Genomic DNA, 26,450 nt, shown 5'->3' on the forward strand with positions numbered 1-26,450 from the left:
GCCACATGCACAAAATGGTGCATGCATCTAGAGTTCATCTGCAGTGACTGGAGGCCCTGACACACCCATATTCATTCTCTCTCTTTCTCTCTTTCTCTCTCTCTCTCCCTCTCTACACACACACACACACACACACACACACACACACACACACACACACGAAACACACACAATCTACTATTTCTTTCTCTCTCTCTCTCTCTCAAATAAATAAATAAGATATTTTTTAAAAGTAAATTAGTGATTGCCAAGTGATGGGGCATTGGGAAGAAATGGGTGATGGCAGCACAAACCCATGGTGAAATTCAAAATCACTGGAGGATACATTTTAAATGGGAGTATGTGTCTGTCATGTAAAAAATATATAAACAAGAGTTATTAGAAAATAAGTTATTACCCCAAAAATAAAAACTAAGATGAATAAAATAAGCCCAGCTGGGCACATTGGCACATGCCTTTAATCCAAGCACTCAGGAGGTAGAGGAGGTAGAGGTAGAGGATGGCTTGAGTTCCAGGTTGCCTTCAGCTAGAGTGAGACCCTACCCAAATAACGATGATGATGATGATGATGTCCGAGCTGGGCAGTTTTGGCTATAGAGGTCACGCAGCCTTGGTGTTCCCAAGCCTCCTGGCCTCCCTCCCCCACCCCCAGCCCACTGGCTTGGCCGCCTTGCTCTCCCTTTGAGCATCAATGCTCTCCCTCCCCCTCCGGCTGTGGGAAGCTTCCTCTACCCAAGGACCCAGTGCCAGGGCCCCCCCCCCATGAAGTGTGTCCCTTCCTGGCACGCTCACCTGCGGCTGAAGGCCAAGTCCATGACTCTTCTCTGCTTGTGCCAACGCTCATAGTCGCATTCAGACACCAAGCCCCGACCAAACAGTCTGCGGGAGACAGGTACTGGTGCCACATAGAAGGCAGGGAGCGGGAGGGACTGCTTGGTGGGCATGGGATCTCCTTGGGGATGGTGAAACGGTTATGGACTGGGTGGGGGGGGCGCTGTCCCACACCATGAATGTGGTAAATGCCTTCAGTTTGTATGTCCTGACTTTGGCGACATGGAGTTATGTCCATTTTATCCCAATAAATAGGATGCATGTATCAAAATTTGGTGCCCATAAACATGCAGTGTTTGTATGTCTACTAGAAATTGATAAATTGGAAGCACGACCATGTGCTCCAATCTCAGCAACCCCTATGCTCTCACCTATCCCTAGAGGGGAAGGAGGACAATGCCAGTGAGAAGATCAGGAGATCAGGGTCACCACAGGAGAGGCACCTGTCACCTGCCCTGCTCCCCGGGGAGCCCCATCTTTGCTCCTTACCTCTCACCGAACACTGTCTGGATAGCACGGTACATCTTCGAGTCCTTGTTGTACTTGGTTGACATCAGGAACTTCTAAACAGCCCCAGAAACAGCACAAGTCACGAGAGGCTGCAAAGCACTCCTGGGGGCTGTGCCCAGAGCTGGGCACGAGCTGAGCACAGCCCCAGCGGGAACCCGCTGCACACATCAGAACCTTGTCCATCACTCAGGAAGCCTGTCCTCACATAGAAGCCATCACGGAGGGGTTCGGACAGTGGAGCCCAGAGGGGACCAGGGATTTCCTGTGGCCACACTGCTGGAGGGTTACAAGGACCCCATGCCAAACCTGCCTTTCAAAGCAGCAAGGCGGAGGTCCATGCTACTTGGGAAGAGGAAAGGACAGGCCTCAGGACACAGAATAGACTCTCAGTTCAGGTCACTGTTGTTGCCCCGAGTCAGCCTCCAAAGTCAAGAAAGACTTCCTGGAGGAAAGACCTGCTTGCCTCCCAAACCAAATGCCCCTGAGGCAGTGTAGCCAAGTGGTGAGTGGCTTGGGCTGGAATCAGCTGACTTCCGCTTAAGTCTGAGCTCAGCCTCCACCACTTGTGAACCCGACCCCCCCAGATGAGTCACCTCATTCGCCCCTCACTGTCCACACCATACGAGACGGCGCTGAAAAGTGAGGAGTACGTTAGTTCTGCAAGAGACGGTGCCTGGCACACAGTGGGTGCCCAGTCAGTACGCAGCCCCGCCCGCAACTCGCCCCACACAGGCTGCTTTATGCCTGTCTTGCACACAGGCAGAGAGATCAACACCCAGAGACCAGGGAGACGCTGCAGCAGGTAAGAAAGAGCTTGAGCACCCGAGTCCAAACTCTAGCACCCACGTGAAAAGCTGGCTGTGCCACACACGCCTGCGATCGCGGGGCTGAGGGGGTAGGAACAACAGTCACTGGGGCTCCTTGGTCAGCCGAAACAAAACAACAACAGTTAACACCCGACAGCTCTGGGTTCAATAAAAGGCTCCATCTCAAATGAAGTAGGAGAGAGAGGGGAAACAACTGACATTCTCTTCTGACCTCTAGATGCATGCTCATGAGCGCGCACTTCCGAAAGCATAGGTGCACACACTATGCACACACACACCACAAGGAAGGAGGGAAAAAAAGAAACTGATAGTTAATATTCTTTTTTTTTCCTTTGGTAGAGCTACAGATTAAACCTAGTGCCTTGTGCATGCTAGGCAAACACTCAATCACAGAGCTATTCCCCTAGCCAGAAAATGCAATTTAAAACTGAAACAAGGGGATTGAGTGGATGTCACAGTTGGCAGAATGCCTGCCGAGCATGCAGGAAGCCCTGGAACTGATCCCTAGCACCTCATAAAACAGCCATGGTGACATACACCTATGACCTTAGCACCGGAGAGGTGAAGACGGGATCAAAGTTCAATGTCAGCCTTGGCTATGGAGCAAGTTCAAGGCCAGATTATGTCTCAGGAAAAAGAAAAAAAAAACTAACACAAGATGACGCTCATGGTAGACACAGGATTTGAACCCAAGCAATTTGCCACCAGGAGATAGAAGCAGTCACTGGGTCCAGACTGAATGAACCAGCTCCAGCAATGATCCAGGAGATTGGAGTGATCACTGGGTGCAGACTGAATGAACCAGCTCCAGCAACAATCCAGGAGATAGGAGAGATCACCAGTCCAGACTGAATGAACCAGCTCCAGCAACAATCCAAGAGATAGGAGAGATCACCAGTCCAGACTGAATGAACCAGCTCCAGCAACGATCCAGGAGATAGGAGAGATCACCAGTCCAGACTGAATGAACCAGCTCCAGCAATGATCCAGGAGATAGGAGAGATCACCGGGTCCAGACTGAATGAACCAGCTCCAGCAACAATCCAGGAGATAGCAGAGATCACCGGGTGCAGACTGAATGAACCAGCTCCAGCAACAATCCAGGAGATAGGAGAGATCACCAGTCCAGACTGAATGAACCAGCTCCAGCAACAATCCAGGAGATAGATAGGAGAGGTCACCAGGTCAGACTGAATAAACCAGCTCCAGCAATGATCCAGGAGATAGGAGAGGTCACCAGGTCAGACTGAATGAACCAGCTCCAGCAACGATCCAGGAGACAGGAGAGGTCACCAGGTCAGACTGAATGAACCAGCTCCAGCAACGATCCAGGAGACAGGAGAGGTCACCAGGTCAGACTGAATGAACCAGCTCCAGCAACGATCCAGGAGATAGGAGAGGTCACCAGTCCAGACTGAATGAACCAGCGCCAGCAACGATGGGTGGATATGTGTGGTGGCGAGGACTGCAGGGTAGGTGGTAAAAGCCATGGGCTAAGCATGGTCCTATGTGGAGGTTTGGCTCAGGTGTCCCCCATAACTTATGTGTTCTGAATGCTAGGTTCCCAGCTGATGGAGATTTGTGAATTAATGAAAGCTTCCTGGAGGCATGTATTGTTGGGAGCAGGCTTATGGGTGTTATAGCCAGCTACCCATTGCCAGTGCTTGGCTCACTCTCCTGTTGCTATTGTCCACCTGATGTTGGCCAGGGGGTGATGTCCACCCTCTGCTCATGCCATAGGTTTTCCCTGCCATCATGGAGTTCCCCCGTGAGTCTGTAAGCCAAAATAAACCCTTTCCTCCCACAAGCTGCTCTTGGTCTTGTGTTCTCTGCCAGCAACGAGAACCTGACTTCAACATCCTACGAGTCCTGGAAACCACAGGGGGATTCCTCTGCTAGCATAAGGGCTGTGACTTCTATGAGTTTACTACAAGGATCTCACACCAAATGTTCAGCCACAGGACCACAGAGGTGCTGACTGCATCATGAGCTCCCACAGAGACCCCAACCCCACCCCTAAACATGATTTATAAACCAAGTTCTGGGGCTGAGGATGTGGTTCAGTGGGTAGGGTGTATGTCTGGCCTGCACAAAACCCCAGGTTCAAGTCCAACATCCCATCTAAACCAGGCACGTGGCGTACACTTGAGCCCCAGCAGCATGGGGAGGTGGAGGCAAGAGGATGGAGAGGTCAAATTGTCTTTGGCTCGAGGTCAAACTCAAGCTTGAGGCCAGCCTGGGCTACATGAGGCAGTGTACTGAGAATAAAGTAAGTTTGGGAAGATAAGACGATGATGACTCAGTGGATAAGAGTGCTTGCTACGCAAGCTTGAACACCCAAATTCAATCTCCAACACCCACATAAAAAGCTAGGTGTGGGGCTGGGGAAATGGCCTAGCGGTTAGGGCATTTGCCTGCGAAGCCAAAGGACCTTGGTTCAATTCCCCATGACCCACGTAAGCCAGATGCACAAGGTGGCACATGTGTCTGCAGTTCATTTGCAGTGGTTGAAGGCCCTGGCGTGACCATTCTCTCTTTCTCTCTGCCTCTTCCTCTCTCTCTCTCTTTCAAATAAATAAATAAATAAATAAATAAATAAATAAATAAATAAAATATTTTTTTAAAAAGCTAAATGTGGCCTATCACATCTGTAAATCCAATGCTGAGGGGGGTGGGGATAAGAGGGTCTCGGGGGCTCACTGGCCAGGCAGTCTAATGGAAAACAATGCAAGCTCTAGGTTTGGCAAGGGACCCTGTGCCAAGGAAATAAGGCAAAAGGCAATAGAAGAGGATGCCAATATCTTCCCCTGGCTGCTGCGCAGGTACACATGAGGCACATTCATCTGCACATACAGGCACATATAACATGCATGCGCACATACACACACATGCCTTTACACATGGCACAAATAAAATACAAAATAAAATGCCTAACTCTGCCACCAACCCACTCCACTAAGACCATGACAATAAATGCCACTTCTCAGCCCCTCTTAAAAAAACCCTGAGTAGTCTAAGACCTATGCCAGCCTCTCACCAACTGAACTAGGGTCTCTATCACCAGGTGTCCCCAATGCCCTGCTGTCCCAGGGCCTGGGGACTCTATAATTGGCCACTAAACTGAGCTTGAGGTACAAGGGGCATCCTGGCTCTGTCTGTGGTAGCCTCCACTGTTGGTACACTTCTGTGCCTGAGGCAGTAACAGCTAAAGACAGATTCCCAGGACCCACACGGTCCCAGTGCCCATCTCAGTAGTGCTAGTGAAACCTCTCTCTGGGAGTGTTGCACACGTTCGCAGGGCTGGCGGGCACAGAAAAGCGCCTGGCTGCAGGAAGCTCTGCTGATGCTCTGCTAGATAAAACCCACCAATGGTAAATTCTCACCGGAGTCCTGGGAGGTAGTTACAATTCCCATCTCACGTATGAAAGAACTGAAGTTAAGTCAGGTAAATGAGATGTGTGTGACCATTTAGTAGAATTCCCAACTTAGATGACACCAGCAAAGCCCCCACACCCTCCCATCACCCAATGGGGCTTGGGGAGGCCCCAAAGGTGGTGGAGGGGTTAATCGGACAACCAACAGCCACTCCTGAGATCCAGTGGCCCTCCCCACCCCAGGAAAAGGGAGGGGTTTCGCCACTGGAGATCATTCCACTTCCTACCTTGACAGATTCAGGGCTCGTGACGATGACTGAGGTTTTGTGGAAGACATTGATTCGCACAACCGGTCCGTACTTCTTAGCCCTGAAAACCAAAGTGACTGTCACCTATTCAAGATGTGACTGTCAGCCCTGATGCAGTGGGTCTCTGCACTGTCAGAACAAAAAGAGTGTCCCATAATAGAAGACACTCAGCCACAAGAGCCTGTTCTGGGGCCAAGGGTTCTGGGGAGATCACTCTATCCTGTTGCTAACTCTTGCTGAGTCACATCCCCTACAAGGCCTTTGTTTCCACAACCATAAAACAGAGTTGAAACACCTCTCATTTCAGTGCCCCAAAAGTCTGTGCTGGGAATTAATATCATACCTTTAAAGATCTTTTTGTTGTTGTTGTTTGCTTGTTTTGTTTTGTTTTTTGAGATAGGGTCTTGCTCTAACCCAGGCTGACCTGGAATTCACTATGTAGCCTCAGGCTGGCCTCAAACCCATGGCGATCCTCCTACCTCAGCCTCCCAAGTGCTGGGATTAAAGGCCACCATGCCCAGCCAACTTTAAAGATCTCTGAAACGTGTAAAGACCCCCCAAAACAACGACTGTTACCTGGTCCCTCCCACCCCATGCCAGTTTATGGTTGAAGGAACTGAGAGGCTCAAAGAGCATCGACTGGCTGGCTTAAGGCCCCTCAGTCTGTCAGTGGCTTCCAAATCTGCTTTGTCTACCTCTCTCCCCAGGGGCACGGGTTGAGGCAGGAATGACCTGCCGGGGAGGGCGCTAGTGCTGTTCTGGGCCAAGGTGGGAGGGCTGGGAGTCGGTATGCTGGGCTTGATGGAGTGAGGCTCCCTCAGGGGACCCCAAGTAAGGGCAACACATGACAAGTGGGAACGTACCAATCCAAAAACATATCTTGGAGAACACGGCCACAAACCTCATCCTTTTTCCAAAAGTAGGGGAGGTGTCCTAGGAGGAAGCTAGAAACATGGAGACGTCAGGCTCAGCGGCAGTCACGTGAGAAGAGGCCCCTCTCCCACGGGACCAGAAGAGGCCGTGGCTTTAGGAACCGAGGCCTCCGGAGGCACGGCACCAACTCAGTGACACCTACCAGTTCTGCAGACAGGTGCAAGGCAGCTCCAGTGGTTGCCAAAGGCCTCCTGGGAGAGCAGTTTTATTTCGCTGGCCCCTAGCTAGAGGTCTGGGCTAGCGCACTGAGCGTGGAGTTGCTTCTAACATGTACCATGTGCCAGAGCCCATGCCCAGTCCCACCCACAGGTCCTCCCCCACCACCAGGCCAACATATAACATGACCACATTGTTTGCAGCAGGAGAGAGGGGTGAGGCCACTTTCCCACAGCGGCACCACCGTACACTCCTTCTCACTAGGGGACAGTTTACATAGGTGTGCAGTGTGACCACCAGCTCATAAACAAGTCTACTTGGTGTCACCTTGAAGTGTATTTTCAGATGCCTGTGATGTCTTGTCCCCTCTGTGGTTTTGTTTCAATCCTGCTCTCTGTAGCCTCCTGAATGGATCACAATGAAACTGCAGTTGGAGTTTTCTGGGTCATAGAACTCAGATTCTCAAATGGAAAGAAAATAAATGAAATAAACAAGTAAGCCAGAGAGTTGCTTAGGTGTGGGATGGCCCATTTCATTCATTCAGAGTACCCTTTAAGAAAGCGGCCCGTGAGCTGAGACTCAAAGCTGTGAGGGATTCAGACACACTTGTGTCTGGGGAAGAGCATTCCAAACAGAGGGAGCAGCGGGTACAGGGGCCCTGAAGGGTGTTTGTGCTTACACAGAAGACCCAAGTGCTAGAGCAGAGTGCTTGAAGGGAAAGCGGACAGAATGGGGACAGCAAGGTGGGAGGATGGATGACACAGACCTCTGTGGGCCCTGGCCGCAGTGAGGGGGAGCCCCTGCTGGGCTCTGAGCAGAGCAACGCCAGCCTCTGACCTGACTTTGTGCCACGTGACAGCACCAACTAGGACAGAGCCCCGGAACGCAGGGGCACCGTATGAGGTGACAAATGACAGAACAAAGTGGGACAGCCATGGCGACAGGGGTCAGGTTGTGGATCTCTTGAAGACAAAGCCCATGGGACAGGCTGACCATGTAGGTGTGGGCAGTGAGGAGGGTTAGGCTGGCAGAGGGAGCAGTCGGCTACTCAGCAGATCAGGCCAGAGCAGCCTGTGGGGCACAGAGGAGCCACCAAGCACCCCCCGGGTGCAATGCAATCAGGGCCTCTCTGCTCTGCACCAAGGAAGAGACCCATGGGTGACCCTGCTCCCTCCGTGCCTGTGAGGCAGCTCCAGAGAAGTGCTTGACGCTTCCTGAAATAGCTAGGGCCATTGTGCCTCAGTTTCCCAGAAGCCACCGGCTTTACTGGCTTTTATTTTTTCTTTTGGTATTATGAGGTAGGGTCTTGTGTTAGCCCAGGCTGACCTGGATTTCACTAGGCAGTCTCAGGCTCGAACTCACAGTGACCATCCTAGCCCTGCCTCCCAGTGCCCGGACTATAGGCGTGCGCCACCATGCCCGGCTTTATTGGCTTTCTTACCTTTTTTCTTTATCTACATTCCCCAACCTGGGTGGCCCTGTCCCCATAAGCTCCTCTCACCTCATTTCTCGTCTCACTCGGGACTGCCTCGGGTGGGGGCGCTGAGGCAGGTAAGGTCAGGAGGATGGGTGTTTGGTTCGGCCAGTGGGCACTGAGGGGCTCATGGGACAGGAAGCAGAGATGAAGTCTGGAGCGCAGGGCAATTGAAGTCTGGAGCGCAGGGCAGGCTCCAGGCTGAAGGCCTACAGCGGACAGCTGGCGTGTCCAGTGAGGCCACAGTGGATGAGCCGTTGCAAAGAAGAGCGCAGGCAGGAGGGAAGAAGAGAGCGGAGAGCCGAGAAGGAAGCCAGGCAGGGCAGCACAAGGACGAGGCTGGGGGGCTTGGGAAGCTGGGGACCCAGGACTGACGCTGGCTTCAGTAACATGGAAGCCAACAAGGTGCGTGGAGAGGCAGGGGGCCAGAGTCCAATGGAGATGGGCTCAAGAGCAAGCGGAAGGAAGGGCTGGAGCCAAAGACCAGGGTCTGCCAAGGCAGGAGCTGGGGTGTGGGGAGTGGGGAACAGCAAGAGGATGAGGCAGGCTCTTCCAGCCGGGGATTGCTACAGTGTGTTATATAAAGATGGGAGAGATGCAGAAGTGTGAGCAGGCTGCGGGTGATGCTGGGCAGGGCCGCTGGGCGGAGGGAGCACACTGGCCCTGCCCAGGGCAGTAGTGGCCAGGGCTGGAGCAGCTGGGAGGCACCTGCGGGCTGCGGCGCGGGGGCGGGGCGGGGCGGGGCGCTGTGGCTGTGGAGCCCAGGGCAGGAAGTTGTCCCTGCTCTATTTTCTCCGGGAAGTAGGAGGCGAGAATAAAAGCTGAGCATGTGGATGGAGGGGGCGGTGACAGGACTGAGAGAAGGCAAGAAAGCCGCCTGGAGAGAGGGCGGGTGAATGCACTGGGACAGGAAGTGTACGGCAGCTTCCAGTGACACTGAGGTCACTCCAGGTGAAGGGCCTTGGAAAATGGTGAGCCCTGATGGTGGCCACACGACTGGCCATAGTTCCACAATAATCGACTGTCTCTTCCCAGTCTATAAATGGCGGGGGTGTGCCCTCAGTTTTGAGTCATTTCTGTGAGTCTGGGTCTTCCTGACCCCCCAGACCGGTCAGACCCCAGAACCTGCACCCAAGACCAGGCAAGAAACAGAATCAAAGCCCTTTCCCTGTGCTTCCGGCAGGGGGCGCTGGGGAGAGGACAAGCCCAACACCAGGAAGAAATGGAAAGACTGGGGGACGGCAGAACACTGGAAGCCCTGACAGGGAGTAGCCCAATTATGCCCTGGTGGTAGATTACCAAAGGCAGGGCAGGGCAGAGATCGCTGTAGGGCAGAGTAACCTCTACCTGGCGTTTCCCAACAAACTCACTTTCTGGTAACAGTGTGAGTTACTAGTGCGCAGGGGCATCTGAAGGGCCCACTGTGAGGCTGCCAGATGGATGGAGTCCCCACAACAGTTGAGAAATAGCTACTCCCTAGAGGTGGGCGGGCTGTCTGTGAATGGTGTCAGAGGATCAGGGTGGTGAGTTCTCAGATGTGTACTCAGAATCCACTGGACTCCAACAGGACCCAGGAGTGGGGCTCTTTGTAAAACAGCCCCCCTCCACAGTGGGCAGCTTGGCACTTTGAGATGGGAAGAGAAATTAGAAGTTACCAGGAGACAATGTCAAAAAATATATAGTCCATGGGCTGGAGAAATGGCTTAGCAGTTAGGCGCTTGCCTGTTAAGCCTAAGGACCTCGGTTCAAGGCTCGATTCCCCAGGACCCACGTTAGCCAGATGCACTAGGGGCGCACCCGTCTGGAGTTTGTTTGCTGTGGCTGGAGGCCCTGGTGCACCCACTCTCTCTATATATCTCTGTCTGTCACTCTCAAATAAATAAACAAAAATTTAAAAAATATATATTCCAAAATTAATAAGCACTAGGCGAGAGAGTCCATTCAGTTTTTGAAACTGACATCCATCACAAATAACCAGAGTAGGAGGAACTGGTGAGGAAGTTTACAGCAGGGAAAGGGAACTTTAGTCAGTGAGTTTAGCAGCCGTAGGTGTTTGTGTGGGATCAGCAAGTAGGGCTTAACTTTTCAGCTCTTACGTAGGTCATGAAGTAGGATGCTGTAATAAGAACAGAGGAGGAGCTGGGCATAATGGCACACAACGATGATCCCAGCACTTGTGAGGCTGAGGAGGAGGATCATCAGTTCAAGGCCAGCCTGGACTACAGAAAGAGTTCCAAGTCAGCCTGGCCTAGAGGGAGACCCAGACTCAAAAAAGAATGAACACAGAGAAGGCACATACAGGGAGTGAATCCTGGCAGAAAGGGCCTCCTGCAGAGTAGGAGGGTGGACTGAGGGTGCAGACGCTGTCTCCTGAAGGCAGAAGGTTCCTTGCCTCAAGCTGGCCAGGCCTGGGGACAGCGAGGAGCAAGTGCGGCTCCTGGACGCTCGCTACAAGGGTTTTTGTTGTTACCGATCCCAGCTTGGGGGCTCAGGTTCCTCATGCCAGAACATCTTCTCTGTCCTAGAAGCAGTTCTGAAGCTTTGTTTGGTCAGTGTTATAGCTGACCACCAAGCAAGTTTTAATCCAAAATCCTTTTACATCTGCACTATTTCGATCACCTCCTTGAATAAAGAGCCCACCTGTCGCTATAGTCAGCCTCCTCCCACGCTCTGCCCTCCACCCAGCGGAAGATCACAGGTAGCCTGTGCCAGAAGAGATGGACAGATTTCTGCCACAGCAGGAAGAGAAAGGTAGATGCGTGCTGCTACATGGTTGACCCTGGAAACTATTATGCCAATGAAAGAAGGCAGAGACAAAAGGCCACATATTGCATGATTACATTTATCTGAAATGTCCACAGGAGGCAAATCTATGCGACAGAAGGCAGATCAGTGCTAGGCACGTGGAGGTGGGGTGGGGGGCTAGGGTGTGATGGCTCATAAGAAGAAGGTTTCGTCTTGAGGTGATGGCAACATTCTAGAACTTGTGGCAAGGGTTATACAACTCTGTGACTACGCTAGAAACTTCCAAAGGGTAGGCGTTGTGGTATGCAAGTCACAGCTCAATGTTTAAGAAGAGATGTCAGCAGAAGGGCTCAAGTTCAGTTCTGCCTTCTTCCAATGCAGGCCTGACCAAAGCTGCAAATCCTGAAGGCCCCGGGTATAGAAGACCCAGCAAGAACAAGACTGTGAGAGCAAGCAGGGAGCCATTCACACCCCAGCTGCCGGCCACTGGCATGGATGTGATGCAGGGTAGTGGTGTGCCTGACAGAACCTGGAGATTACACCTTGGTTCACTGAGCATGTGCCAGGAGCTGCTGGGCTACAAACGGGGACTCTGCAGTGAATAAGACAGACATGGGGCCCATGAAGGAGACAGACACGTAACAAGATGTGACAAGGATAATTACCCAGTTACCACTGTGCTATGAGAGATCACTGAGCAGTGCACTACTCGAGTATCGTCAATGCATTCAGGGGTCCAGAGGAGGGGTCTCCCCGAGGAGCTAGTATCCCATCCAAACCTGGAAGGCTGGGAGAAGGCTCATCTCGGTAGAACAGGGAACAGAGATAAAGAGATGCTTAGCGAGGGAAAGGGAAAGGAGGTCCCAGGGAAGACCCCCAGGTTGGAGAGGGCACAGGGAGGGCAAAGAGGGGGGAGGGGACAATGACCACCCTGTGTCACCAAACACAGAGATCATGCCTAAATCCATCAGACAGGAATTCCGGCTTCTGTGCTGGACCTGACGCCTTCCAGAAGGTTCATGTCCTGAGGTTTTAAAAAGTGTATCTAATACCATCATTTATTCATTCATTCAACGAATATTTATTGAGCAACTGCAACATGCCAGGTACTGGGGATCCGCAAAGGGACACGCAGCATCCCTGCCCTTGTGGGGCTCACATTCTAAAGGGGGCACAGTCAACAGGTGGAAAGGGAGTTCATGTCTCTGTGGGATTTACAGAGGGTGGGTGGGAAGGCATATGTGACATGAGCCCAGGAAGAAGCCTCCAAGGCCAGGCTTGAGAAAGGGGCTCAAAAAAACCCTGGGAGAAAGGTAGAAAGCAAGCCGGCTGGGGCGGTGACGAGTAAGCAAGAGGGGAGAGAAGCGGTCAGGTGCTGAGGGGGATCTCAAACTCAGCAGGGGCCTTCCTGGCCATGTAGTGAGCTTCATTTGAACTGGGTTCTTAGTTCTAAAGTGATGGCAAGCCCTTGGGACAAGGACACGGAACAGCCACGATTCCAAAAGGTTGGCTTTTGGTGGGGGTGGGGGACTGGTAAATTGGGTGAGGGCCAAAAATGAAATGGAAGCAGTGAAGTGACAAATGTGACATCCCAGGACAGGAACACAGACACAAAGGAATGTGACCAAAGAACAGTGGGATCTGTACTTTGACAGGTGGACCCCGTCCAAGTCCCAAAGTTAACAGCACCCACTTCGGAGGCAGGCTTGACCTGGGTCTAAATCTAGGTTTACCAACTGTGTGACCTTGGGCAGGTGACTTCTCCTCTGCGTGCCTCAGTCTCCCGGTCTGGACGATGGGGTAACAACAGTGCCTACCTGACGGGACTGTCGCTGTCATCACATTTGCGGGGCCCAGCCGGGCGCGGTGGGCGCCCAGCTGCTGCTGCGGCTGTGAGTAATTTGTTACTAAGAATAGTTAGCGCCCCTCTCCCGGCCTCCGTCTCCCCGCGGCCGCGCGCAGGAGGCGAGGCTTGGAGTCCCCCGGCCCCGACGCGGGCTTGGACGCGGTGCCCCGATGACCCCCCACCTCCGCTGCGCGCGCCCCATCCAGGCCCCCGCCCCCACCGCCCGCTCACCTGGGCCGCGGCGGCCCGGGGATGTGCTCATAGCGGCTGCGAGCGCGATGCACGAAGGTGCAGCAGAGGCCGAAGGCGAGCAGGACGGCGCTGCCGAGCAGCAGCAGCCCAGGGCTCATGGCTCCGGGCCAGGCCGGGCCGAGGTCGGCGACGGCTGCCGAGGGGGGCGGGAGGCCGCGAGCCGACTGGGCTGTCAGCGCCCGCCGCCGCGCGCCGCCTCGGCCCCAGGCCCGGCGCTTCCCCAGCACCGCCCCCGCCGGCTCGACCCCTCCCCCGGCGTGCGGACCTGCCAACCACGTCTCCGCCTCCGGCTCCGGCTCGCAAGGCCCGCCCCCGCGCGACCACGCCCCCTCAGGAGCCCCGCCCCTGGCCGGGCCCCGGCCCCGCCCACTCCAGGTAGTCGTAACCAATCACAACCTTGCTCTGGGCTTGAGTCCCGCCCCTCAAGATGCCACGCCCCTTCTCTGCCACTCTCGGTCTCAGGCTCCGCCCCGCAGCCAGCCCCTCCCAGAACGCGTTGTCCCTGGCAACCCCGGTTTCCCCAGCGCGTGCAGCCCGGCGGCGGCGCCGAGTGCGGCCCGCTGGCTCCTCCCCCTCGGCGCCGCCGAAGACTTCGTCCCTCCACGCGTGCTCCGAGCGCTCGCTCGAGCCTCCTGGAAATTCCATCCTGACCATCCAGCGCCGGCGGTTCCCACACCTCTCCCTGGACCCCCAGCGCCCCCAAAGTTGGTTTCTTCTGCCGGCCGGTCCACGCGGAGCGCCCGCCTTCCTTCCCGCCGTAGGCGCGGAGGGAACCGAGGTCCCGGCGGGACGCAGGACGACTGCGTCTGGACTGAGGCTCTCTGGGGCCTCGGGCTGGAGTCCCGGGAACCGCCGGGGCCTTCCACACCTCGGAAAGCCCGGGTCCCAAACGTGGGTCTGCAGAAGCTGGACTTGGTAAATTCTGGGTCCAGAGGGCGGCGGCCTCCGGCGACAGCGAGAAGCGCGCCGGGTGGCCACAGGGTGATTACGAAACAGCATCCTGCTTCGCCTACTAGAGGGAGATGGAAGAGCGCAACCTGGATGTCTCAGTTCCCAGGCCTAACCCCGGGGGGCCTTGCAGAGTGGCAGCCGTGGATCGAGAGGACCCTCCGGCTAGGGGAGGGCAGATGCCAGGCCAAATCCCTCCCCTGCCTTGGGCGGGTCTTGGAGAGGTTTGGGGGGGGTAGCAAAACCTGGAGGGGGCGGTTGTGCGCCTCCTCCTTTCCAAGACATAGCATGGACAGCCCCCACGGGCTAAGCTTGTCCAGCACAGACGAGCCAAGATTTCTGCCTCGGGATCCAATGAAGCCTGAGCAGGTCCCGAAGCCAGGCATTCAACCCAGGACGGCAGGGCCTAGGAGTCTGCAGGGGGGTGTTGGCTTGTCATTTCGCCCCCAAGTGGCAGCGATAAGCGGCGACAGGGGCACACGTGGGACCCAGATGACCTTACTAGAGGTGCAGGGAAGTAAACCTGTTCCCTTGACTTCTAGGTTTCGGGGTAAGGGGGACAGAGGCTGAGGCTTCAAGGAAGGGTACACTTCTTTCATGGTCTGAGATGAGCTGAGGCAGCTAGGCAGAAAGAGCCAGCTGTGGTGGCATATGCCTGTAGTTCCAGCTATTCCTGAGGCTGAGGCAGGAGAATTGCAAGTTCTAGAGTTCTGGATACATAGAGTTTAAGGCCAGCTTGGGCTACTTAAGACAGTGCCTCAAAAAAAAAAAAAAAAAGGTTTTAAATAGGATTGAGAGGCTGGAGATGTGGCACAGTTGATATAAACCCTACGTAGCACGTGCAAAGTCCCGGGTTTGATTCCCAAGCACCCCAGCATAAACTGGGTGGTTTATGCTTGTAGGATCAATGCTCGGGGGTTCAGGCAGGAAGATCAGAAAGTCCAAGTGAATGCCTCAATTACATAGAGAGTTTGGGGCCAGCTTTGCACAAAAAAATAGAGCTGGGCTATATAGCCCAATGGTAGAGTGCTTGCTTAGCAATATGAGGGCAAGGTCCTGGTTCAACACCCAGTACTGGAAGGAAAAGAAAAAACATATATATATATGTATATATGTCTTCATATTCATGCTTTTAGTAAGCCGGTTTATGGAACTGCACCCTGGCCTTATGAGATGTATCGGGCTGGGTGAAGTTGACTTTTTGTTGCCTTGTCTCTCTGTACCGTGAACATGGCTTCTTGGGCCAGATGCTAACCAGTTCTGAGCACAGACTGGGGTCCTTATGAAGCCTGAATCGAGCAAGCATCAGGTACTTTAATCAACCTGAGCCTGTCCAGCCAGGGCTGAGAGGACGGGGCAGGAGACATTAGTGATGTGGCTCGGTATGACCTGCTCCCCCGTTCCTGTCCTCGCATGAAGGTGTGTCAGCTTTCCCTGCTGCAGTTCCTGTTCTGTTATTAGCTATGGACACACACCTCAGGTTCCAGGACTGACTGACAGCCCTTCCCCAGGACAGGCAGCCAGCAGCCAGCGGGCAGCAATGCCTGCAACATGACCAGCCACCTGGCCCTTCTCTGGGAAGGGTAAGGCCCGGAGACCACCCTAACAGCATCCAATATAGTAGCCACAGACTACATGAGTCTGTCCAGTGCTTCAGAGCTATCCCAAATTGGATGTGTCAGGTGCACTTAAGATTTCACAAATTTGGGCTGGAGAGATGGCTTAGCGGTTAAGCGCTTGCCTGTGAAGCCTAAGGACCCCGGTTCGAGGCTCCATTCCCCAGGTCCCATGTTAGCCAGATGCACAAGGGGGCGCACGCATCTGGAATTTGTCTGCAGTGGCTGGAGGCCCTGGCACGCCCATTCTCTCTCTCTCTCTCTCTCTCTCTCTCTCTCTCTCTCTCTCTCTGCCTCTTTCTCTGTCTGTCGCTCTCAAATAAGTAAATAAAAATAAACCAAAAAAATTTTTAAAAAAAGATTTCACAAATTTGACACCCATAAAAATATTGAGTCAATTACATTTCATATGACTGCCTGTTAAAATATTTTGAATAAGTTAAATAAAATTACTTTTACCTGCACCTTTAAAAAAAAAACTTTTAAAATATGGCTTCTGGGAACATGGTGTCTCTGTGGGGCAGCGCTAGCATAAATAACGAGCCCCAGAGTCTATCCCCACGTCACCCAGGCCCTAAAACAGCGAGCCCTCAGCCCGCCCCAGGCCTCCGGATTCAAAGCTGCAGTGGGGTCCTGTCACCTGTGTGGTGGTGATTCTGCTCAGACCTGCAAACAAACGACAATGTGGACATGCTGTAGGACATGGCTTCCTTGAGAGGAACTGGGGAGACGCAGCAGGAGCCCAGGGGAAGGGGGCGGGGCAGGTGCTAGAAGGGCTTCCAAAGCCCTGGATACCAGCCAGTAGCCACCCTGGGGACAGAGGGAGGGATAGCGATGTTGGGGGTGTCTGGGATGCAGTGAGCCAACACACCAAAGCCCGTGGCGTGAGAAGGGTGTTACCTACATACAGGTGGGTGCTTCACAGGAAAGCAATGAGAAAACAAGTGCCCACTTTTGGGTGTCCCGTTTGAGGCTGAGGGGGCTTCTTTCTTCCCCATTTTGGGGATTCCTTCCAGTCATTCTGATCTGATGCTGGTTCTTTCACAAGAGCACGCCTCCCCCGTTGTCTTGCATAGGTGGCAGCTGCCAGCATGGATGCCACCAGCCTAGTGCAGAGCTTTCTGTCCAGGAGCTATCTGGGACATCCTGAGAACATGTGTAGTATTACCTTCCAGTAATCCTGCTGATTACTTCCAATTTCCACTGAGGATAAGACAGTGTGATTGTCACAAGGACACAGTCAGGACTGGTCCCTGTCTCTCCAGCCTCCTTGAACCTACTAGTCAGACATCCCAGTTGAAAATTTGCAAGGGGTTAGATGCAATACCTTGGGGAGCTCGAGGTTTCACACTAGCTTGCTTGACGTGAGCCACAGACTGCAGGTGCTGGAGATAGGGAAAAGGGTTGCCACCTGGGGCCCTGACCCAGCCAGAGGCAAGGGCACAGTGGTCAACCTCAGGGAAGTTTCCTGTTAGCCTCAACCCCTTCTGAAGCACTGAGCGGATCCGTGTAGTGCACTGTCCACTGAGCCCAAGTCTCCTGCTCTGGATTGTGCCAGGATGGCTTGGTATAGACAACCCGGCCTCCTCCCTCACTGTATCATAAGGGCGGCCCTCACCCCAGGTACGAGGACACAGACTCCCCTGTTCCGAGGTCTTAGGGCTGGAGGCTGAGCAGCTTTGCTCCAGGATGTAATCTTTTCTGGAACTGCTCAGAAAACCCTTTTATTTCAGAGAATACCAGCTTCCAGAGGCTTGCTCTAGCGAGGGTGACCCTCGACCTCACTCCACATCCCAGCGCTCCACACTCAGCTGCACAGAACAGGAGCAGGCGTTGACGAGCCTGGACCCAGACCTGCGCCAGTTCCTCTGCCTGGCATACCACCCAGACCTGCTTAACTCAGAACTCAGTGTGGATGGGGCCTCTTCCCACAAGGCTGGGCAGGGAGTCTCACTCAGACCCCTGGCCACTCCTGCCCACCACAGACCACATCCTGCCCTCACTGCCCAGTGACTCATCTGTTCTCCAGCCCCGCACCCATCTGACCTTAAGCTCAGCAGTCCTGAGCTCCCCGTCCAGCGCTGTGGCACAGGTCAAAGGCTGAGGACCTCCTTGAACAAGTGACCTTCCTAACTGCAGGCTGGCTGCAGGCCCTGCCTCCAATCTGCTGACCCCCTTAACCTTGTACCCCAACTCCCAGGCAAGGGAGGCTAAGGGTCCCGAGGAAGGGAGGGGTTGTAAACAGTCACATTCTTGGCACAGCCATGGTGACAGAATTAGTAGTCTTTTTGGCCCTATAGCCTAGGAAGCCCCTAGGTGGGGCTGGAGGCCTTAGAGGGTCCCCTGAGATTTCAGAGCATTGATGGGGACATGACAGGAGCCCCCAAAGGTCCCAGACACAACCATGGGAGTAGAGGGGCCTCCTTTGCTGGAACCCAGGGACCAGAGAGGCCAGGTGGGCTTATCAGGGGATTTCTGTCCACAAAGCAGGAGCCAGGTCTCGGGGATGAAGGGGGTCCAGAGCTTCCCCAGGTATGCGAAGGTCTCCTAAGTGGCCTCAGAGGTCATCCAGGATTCTCAGTCTGCTCTCCCAGGAGATGGGTGCTTGATTCCTTTTAGCAGCCTCATGCCTCGTGGGCAGCCATGGTCATAGGCCCCACTGGACTTGTCTTGATGTCTTCTCTGCCTCCCCCCAGTTGCTTTCCTACCCTCTAGAGACTCTAACTGCTGCATCACCTGTCCATTCTTGGGCCTTGTTCCTCCAGCCACATCCTTCAGGTCATACTTCAGCTGGTCTGGCACCTATCACTCTAGAGGCCCTGGCAGGGTAAGCCTGGCCCCTCCCTCAGTCTGCCAGCTGTGTATCTGTGAAGGTAAACGGGGGTGTGTCTGCTTCTGACACAGATGCCCTCTGCCTGCGAGTCCAGATCATTCCTGCCAGCAGGTAAGAGCTCTTCTGGCCCATGGAGCACGTGGGCGGCGATGCCAAGGACACAGTGTCCTGCATGCCCACAGGGTCCAATGGGACAGCTCTGCACATGCGCCACACGACCTCCGCCACGCCCTGTGTGGGTTGAACCAGGCGAAGGGACCCTGCTAGGCTCTAGCCTTGTCGGATGGCAGGGTCAGGCTTGCCTACAAGTTAGGGTCTTGGTGGCTGCACACGACGCCCGCGTCCTCCTGGTGCCCGCAGTTGTGGATGCCCACGCCAGCGTGCTTGCATCCCAGCAGGCTGTGCTCATCGCCGGAGCACCGCACGTCGTCCAGCAGGATGGGCAGCGCGCGGCCCTCGCCAAACTCTGCGCGCCTGGCGGCGCGCACCACGTGGGGAAAGCCCAGCTGGCGACACACGACAGCAGCAGCCTTGTCATCCCAGGCATCGTCGCACACGGTGCCCCAGCGTCCGTCCACGAACACCTCCACGCGGCCGCGGCCCGAGCTCAGGCCTGAGGGCCGCACCAGGCGCACCGCGCCGTTTGGGAGTGACAGGTCCGTGGTGCCCGGCCGACCCCGCCGCCGCCCGCTGCCCCTCCGGCCCCCTGGCCGCCGCGTGGGTCGGGCAGGAGGCGGGCTGGGCGACGGGGAAGTGGCTATGGGACTGCTGCGGCGGGGTGACTTGGTAGATGCTGGCGCTTTGGGGCGCGCTTTGGGGCGCTCTGTGGGGCGCGGGGTGCTCTCTGGTGTCCTGATGAACTCTGCGCAAAGGAAGAGCTTTCCGTCAGAGGGATCCAGTTGCCCCAGCCCGGTTCAGCTGCCTTCCCACGCTGCCCTCCTACCCCGGGGAGGAGGAGCGGCCACCAGGGACCCTGGTGATTCTGGAATAGACCAAGGGCCCCAGATTCCTGGCAGGTGACTTCTCCGTGTCTCCCAACCACCACAAGGTCTGTCTGCTTCCTCTGTGACCTCCAGCATTCAGCACCACGTGGATCCCTGGGACTGAGGACCCCACTCACATCCCAACTCTCAGGCACCAGCGGTACTTTCAGGTCATCCTGGCCCTACAGGATGCCAACCTAGAACTGTGCCAGGCTCTTCATTCAGCAAACCCTGGATGGGAGCTGCTCTGTGCCAGTCTGCTAGTGGGTCTTCTCACCCCCAACCCTGCCCTCCAGGAGTCACTAAGGTGATGAGAAGATAGCCAGGCCCTGTAACTGGAGCACAGTGGGAGAAGTGGTGCCTGGAAAGCTTCTAAGAGCAGAGGACCCTTTCTGCTTCCAGTGGCTTCTCAGGGTGCAGAAGCAGAGTCCATAGGCACACAGGAGCTGCTGAGGGTCCACAGCCAGCACATCCTAGGTTACTGGACCCAAAGCGACCTCCTTGGATCAGGACGGCTTTCTCTCCTCTGGGATCCCAAGGCTGCTGGCCCTGTCGCCTGCCACGACAGACTCAATGTGAACAATCCGAGTGTGTGGTAGGAGTGGCCCAAAGCCGGACTCCAAGCACATCTATCTTCCTGGGCAGCCACAGGAAGTTACTGGAGGCCTGAGACAGGCCACACTGGCAAGCTGCAGTCCGTATCAGACACTGTCCACACGCCGCCCTTTGTGATTCATAGGACCGCTGAACCCCCAAACGACAGTCACTTCCCCTTGGAAGGACCCTGGAACCACTAAGTCCCTACAATCTCCACCCTCCCTTCAGTCAGTTCCACTGCAAAACCACAGAGATGTGAACCAACGAAATGCTTCTGAGGATAAAGGCCAGGCACCGGCCAGGGCTCCGAGCGCCAAGTCTTGAGGAACCCTCTCCAACTGCCGTACAGCTGCCCTCCACCCGCAAAAGAGGGCTTTCTGGTCCCCAAAGAGCCGTGTTTCTCCCTCTCTGCTCCTGCCTTCCCTCTACCTAGACTGCCTAACCACCCTCACCCTCAGCCCACCCCCACCTACGCCCTCCCCAACCCTGCCCCATGTGCCCCTCATCTTCTCCCCAGATTCCTGTCGATGACGTCCCTGTGTCTCCCAACCAGGACAAGGCCTGTCTGATTCTCCCTGTGCCCTCCTGCACCCAGCACCACGTGGCTGACTCAAGACGCTGCTGAAGTAGTGAGGGAAAGCTGGCTATCTTCCAGCCTCCGTGCTCCTTCCAACCTCCAACCGCCCCTCCACGGGGAGCCCCGCCCCCAGTCTGTCTGCGTGCCCAGCGCTCCCACCTGCAGCCTGCTCTGTTGAATTAGTTCCTCTGGCCGACAGAGTGGAGTTTTAAATTCTGAACTAGTTAGAGGAATATTTTCAAACTGGGAAATTCTATGGGACAAGACCCCCCCAAAAAGGCAAGATCAGAGCTGTGCTGCTCAGCATTATATCCCCGGAGTGTACAGAGCACATGGATGGATGGATGGTGGGTGGGCTAATGAAAGGATGGATGAATAGGTGACTGATGGCTGGATTGATGGATGAATAATGGATGGGCAGGTGGATGATACATGGATAGGTGAATTATGGATGGATGATGAATGGGTGGGTGGATGAACAGATAGATTTTCTCCATCTTTTAAAATGCAAAATGTTTTGTGACACCATATTGTTATTCCTCCCCTGCTTGAGCACAGGGAAATGGGCTCCTTTTCCAGACATACCCTTGTTCTCATGGCTCCAGGCCTGGGTGGTCAATTCAGCTGTGCCTGACCCTCAGGACGTGGGGTGAGCCCATCCTATGCTTTCACGGAGACACCGTCTCTCTGCCACTCCCAAGTTCTACAAGCATTCCATGCTGGCACAGATATCTCTCCCCCTTGCCATGTCCTGCCTGAGACTGAAGCCCCCTGGAGCCACCTACCCACCACCTGGACTGGATTTAGGGAGTGGAGGCCAGTCCACCAAGATGCACTTGTTAGAGTCCCACCGACTTTCACTGAGGGCCCAGTGGGCATCAGACACAGTGATGGGTGTAAGGGCCCTCTGGGATCCCAGGTCTGGCCCCAGGGACAGCAGGAGCTCCTCCCGACAGCCCCGGGAAGGCACTTACTTTCCTTGGGCACAAAAGGGATGAGACGGCTCTTCACCTTCACCTGTGCTGGGCGGATCCGGCACTTGCCAGGAGGTGCCCGTCTGCCAAGGACACACAATATGTCATGAGCTCCACCCTGGGAGATGATTCTCCTACCATCCTCCTTCCCAGCCAGGCAGAGAGGGCAACGTGTGCATGGGGACAGCAGTAACAAATGTCCGCTTTTGAGTGCCTGCTACCATGGGCCCTTCAGCACCCTTGCCTCTCCATGTCCTCAGGGAGATGGAAAATCTTTTCCCCACAGTGCCAGCTCCAGTCCAGTAGCTGGCCCACTCTTGCCCTGTCCTTCACCCTCCCCTTCCACTTTATGGATTGCCCGTCTCTCCACTGGGTTTCTGGCCAGGCCTCAGCCTGGAAGGACTTGGGGACAGTTAAGGCAAGTTAAAAAAACAGAGTGGGCATGAGAAAGGAACTGTGGGAAGCTAGCCTCTGGAGGCTGGGGCACAGCTTCAGGGCCTGGGGTTTCAGAAAACTGCATGTAGAGTCTGAGAAGTGTTGCCAGGGTATGAACTGGCCTCCTCCACCATCCTTCTGGGACACAAGAAGGACTAGAATTCCATTTTAATTAGTTTTTGGCTGTTGATCTGTGATTCTCTGAATGGACTCGACCCTATTCCCAGACTACCTCATGTGGGCCAAGGAATTCAATAGGGTCCTGTCAGCAAGGGGTGGGAGCAGCCACGTGAGAGGGGGATGGCCTTCAGACAAACTTGGCAGAAGAGGGGCACAGAGCTTCCCAGAGGCTGAAGACATTATGAGGTACACAAGCATCTCAAAGCTAGAGGCATAGCTTTTCCGTGCTCTGACTGCCACAGGCCTGTGCAGGAGTGTTGTCTCCTAAAGAAATTATATTTTTAAAAATCTTACACCAGAGGCTGGAGAAATGGCTTAGTGGTTAAGGTGCTTGCTGGCAAAGCCAAAGGACCCAGGTTCAATTCTCCAGTACCCACATACAGCCAGACGTACAGGGTGGCACATGTGTCTGGAGTTCATTTACAGTGGTTAGAGGCCCTGACGTGCCTATTCTCTCTCTCTCTCTCTCTCTCTCTCTTTCTTTCTTTCTTTCTCTCCCCCCTCTCTCTTCTCTCAAATAACTAAATAAAATAAAATAAAATAAAATATTTCTTTAAAAATATCTTAAACCAGCCATGGTTATTCACACCTATAATCCTAGCACTTGGGAAACAGAGATAGGAGGATCACCATGAGTTCAAGGCCAACCTGGAGCTACAGAGTGAGCTCCAGTCAGCCTGGGCTAGAGTGAGACTGTACCTCAAAAAACATCTCAGGCTAGGAAAAATGGCTCAGCAGTTAAAAGCGCTTGCTTGCAAAGCCTGACTGCCGAGGTTCGATTCCCCGGCATCTCCACTCAAAGCCAGATGAAAAGTGGCACATGTATTTATGATCTCAAATGGCCCCTGACAAAGGGAGGCTGAGCCAGGCCAGTCCAAGGCTTCTCTAAAGCTGACGGGCAGCTACTGTGACAACTTGCAGTCTGGCAGGTGGTTTGCAGCAGCAAGAGAGCCTGTCTCAAAGAAGGTGGGGCACAGACACCTCAAAGTCTTCCCTTGACCTCCACACACGTGCTGGTGCAAAGACATCCACATACACACATGCAAACAGAGAAACAAAATGTATAAAAAATTGTATGTGAGGGCTGGAGAGATGGCTCAGCAGTTAAGGCATTTGCCTGCAAAACCAACAGCCGGAGTTCTATTCCCCAGGACCCACGTAAAACCAGATGCACAAAGTGGCACATGCATCTAGAGTTCAGTTGCAGTGGCTGGAAGCCCTGGCATGCTCATTCACTTGGTCTGTCTCTCTTCTATCTCTCTGCTTGCAAGTAGACAAATAAAAAAAATATTTTTTAATTGTATATGAGGCCAGGCGTGGTGGCGCATGTCTTTAATCCCAGTACTTGGAAGGCAGAAGTAAGAGGATCACCATGAGTTCGAGGCCACCCTGAGACTACATAGTGGCAAACATAAATACACGTACCTTTCAATAATATCTCTTAATATCAACGGCCTCAATGCCCCAGCGAAAAGATATAGGTTTGCAGACTGGGTTAAGAAGCAGGATCCTACAATTTGTTGTCTCCAAAGAACTCACCTTTCTACAAAGGATAGACATTATCTTAGGGTGAAAGGTTGGAAAACGGTATTTCAAGCAAATGGACCTAGAAAACAAGCAGGGGTTGCTATCCTAATATCTGACAAGGTAGACTTCAGTCCAATGTTACTCAAGAAAAATAAGGAAGGTTACTTTATATTGATTAAGGGCACACTCCAACAGGAGGATGTTGCAATCCTAAACATATATGCACCTAACATGGGGGCTCCTAAATTCATCAAACAAACACTATTACAACTAAGGTCACAGATAACACCAAACACAGTGGTGGTAGGTGACTTTAACACCCCACTCTCATCAATTGACAGGTCATCCTGGGAAAAAATAAACAGAGAGGCATCTGGACTAAATGAGGTCATAGAAGGAATGGACCTAACAGATATATACAGGACATTTCATCCAAATGCTACAGAATATACATTCTTTTCAGCAGCACATGGAACATTATCTAAAATAGACCATATATTAGGACACAAAGCAAATATTAACAAATTCAAGAAAATTGAAATAATTCCTTGCATTCTATCTGACCACAATGGAATTAAACTACAAATCAATAGCAAGAAAGGCTATAGAGCATACACACAATCATGGAAACTAAAACTAAACAATATACTACTAAACAATGAATGGGTCAATGAAGAAATCAAGAAGGAAATCAGAAAATTTATAGAGTCAAACGATAATGAGAACACAACATACCAAAATCTCTGGGACACAATGAAGGCAGTTCTAAGAGGTAAATTTATAGCTTTAAGTGCCTATATTAAGAAATTAGAAAGGTCACAAGTAAACGACCTAATGCTTCACCTTTAAGCCTTGGAAAAAGAACAAGGCAGCAAGGCGTGGTGGCGCATGCCTTTAATCCCAGCACTTGGGAGGCAGAGGTAGGAGGATCACCGTGAGTTCGAGGCCACCCTGAGACTACATAGTGAATTCCAGGTCAGCCTAGGCTAGAGTGAGACCCTACCTCGAAAAAAAAATAAATAAAAAATATTTAAAAAAAAGAAGAAGATCAAGGCAAACCAAAAATCAGTGGACGGGAAGAAAAAATAAAGATTAGGGCAGAAATTAATGAAATAGAAACAAAAAAAAATCCAAAAAATTAATGAAACAAAGAGTTGGTACTTTGAAAGGATAAACAAGATTGATAAACCCTTAGTAAATCTGACCAAAAGAAAGAGAGAAGAGACACAAATTAATAAAATTAGAGAAGAAAAAGGTAACATCACAACAGATTTCAGAGAAATTCAAAAAAATCATAGGGACATACTATAAAAGCATCTACTCCACAAAGTATGAAAATCTGAAAGAAATGGATGATTTCCTTGATTTATATGGCCTACCCTCCAGTGATAGGCAGCCATTGCAAATCTAAAGTGGAGTTCAGTCTAAGCCTCATCTATTTCAGAAACAAAAACTGCATGCACTGATCATTATTATTTGCTTATTATACATATGTTTCCTTTTTCATGTTCCTTTTTTATTTTCCTCCTTCTATTTGTATTTTATTTTACATAGAAGGTGCTTAAATTTAACTTTAGTATTTAGGAAACAGAATATTCATTAAAACTGTGACAGATTAACAGGGGTGGAAAGGCCCAAAGTGAGGTCAGGGGAAGAGATTGAGTAAAAGAAAGGTGGAGGGAGGGCTAATCAAAATCTTAGAGGATGCAAATAAATCATATGGAATCCTCTGGTTTTGGACAATGGAAACACTCAGGAGCCATAGATCGTTGTTAGAAATTTTCAGTGCCAGGGATGGGATACCTCCAGTGAGTTGTTGGCCAGGGAAGTCCCTGATGCCCCCAAAACATTATAGGCCATTGCCAAGGCCCTTGGTTTCCCACCAGAAATAGATGGTAAGACCCTATTGCTGAAGACTCCACATACTTGGGCTGCAAGGCCACTGAGAAATCCTACTGGAACTGAGCTGATAACCTTCTCCATGTAGACCAGCTGACAGAAAGCTGGAAGAAGCCATTCTACATGTAGTTCAATGGGAGAAAGAGATACCACCAGTGAAGATACTCAACAGAGGACACTGAAAGCCTAATAATTGGCCAGCCAGGACAAATGAGCCAACGGGTGCAATAGTGGCACCTCTGTCATGGTGGAAACCAACTGCCCTCCAATTGGACTGGAGGCCCGCTCCATGGGGGGAATACATCCCTGATACTGAAAACTTAAAACAGGGGTAGTCATGAGCCCTGGGGGTGTAACATCTGCTGATGCCTGGAAAAATGTATATACTGTGCTTATCAAACTGCCCAGTAAGCACTTCTCTTAATATCCATACCCTTATATTAACGTTACTCTCACTTTGGGTACAGAATCTTCTCTTTTATGATGGCAGTGTCCTTGGGATAACTCAGAAGGTATCATAGTGCTGGAAAGAAGTGACTGGAGTACTGAGTAACATCTCGATCACACCTTCCAAGGCCCAGGGTCGAATGCGGAAGAGGTGGCAGAAAGAATGTAAGGGGCAAAG

At 52.9% G+C, this 26,450-nt stretch overlaps 2 protein-coding genes across 3 annotated transcripts in view; both read right to left on the reverse strand.

Moving 5' to 3' along the window:
• Positions 1-13,358, reverse strand: part of LOC101606119 (cholesterol 24-hydroxylase) — a 28,142-nt gene extending 14,784 nt beyond the window's left edge. The window contains exons 1-5 of one of the 2 annotated variants that reach the window (XM_004665600.2): positions 13,236-13,358; positions 6,714-6,794; positions 5,830-5,911; positions 1,321-1,394; positions 793-879 (exon numbers count right to left, since the gene is read on the reverse strand). In XM_004665600.2, the coding sequence (XP_004665657.1) occupies positions 793-879; positions 1,321-1,394; positions 5,830-5,911; positions 6,714-6,794; positions 13,236-13,354 (443 nt within the window). In that variant the 5' untranslated portion in view covers positions 13,355-13,358. Of the gene's footprint in view, positions 1-792; positions 880-1,320; positions 1,395-5,829; positions 5,912-6,713; positions 6,795-7,266; positions 7,335-13,235 lie in introns of those variants that run through there. The other variant, XM_045154814.1, reaches the window with a different exon arrangement.
• Positions 13,359-17,466: 4,108 nt separating this feature from the next.
• The window catches only part of Hhipl1 (HHIP like 1), a 34,004-nt gene continuing 25,020 nt past the window's right edge, over positions 17,467-26,450 (reverse strand). The window contains exons 8-9 of the mRNA XM_045155060.1: positions 21,785-21,867; positions 17,467-19,515 (exon numbers count right to left, since the gene is read on the reverse strand). Coding sequence (XP_045010995.1) covers positions 18,956-19,515; positions 21,785-21,867 — 643 coding nt within the window. The 3' untranslated portion in view covers positions 17,467-18,955. The remainder of the gene's footprint in view (positions 19,516-21,784; positions 21,868-26,450) is intronic.

Source organism: Jaculus jaculus, chromosome 7, assembly GCF_020740685.1.
Source record: "Jaculus jaculus isolate mJacJac1 chromosome 7, mJacJac1.mat.Y.cur, whole genome shotgun sequence".
In the NCBI taxonomy this organism is placed as follows: domain Eukaryota; kingdom Metazoa; phylum Chordata; class Mammalia; order Rodentia; family Dipodidae; genus Jaculus; species Jaculus jaculus.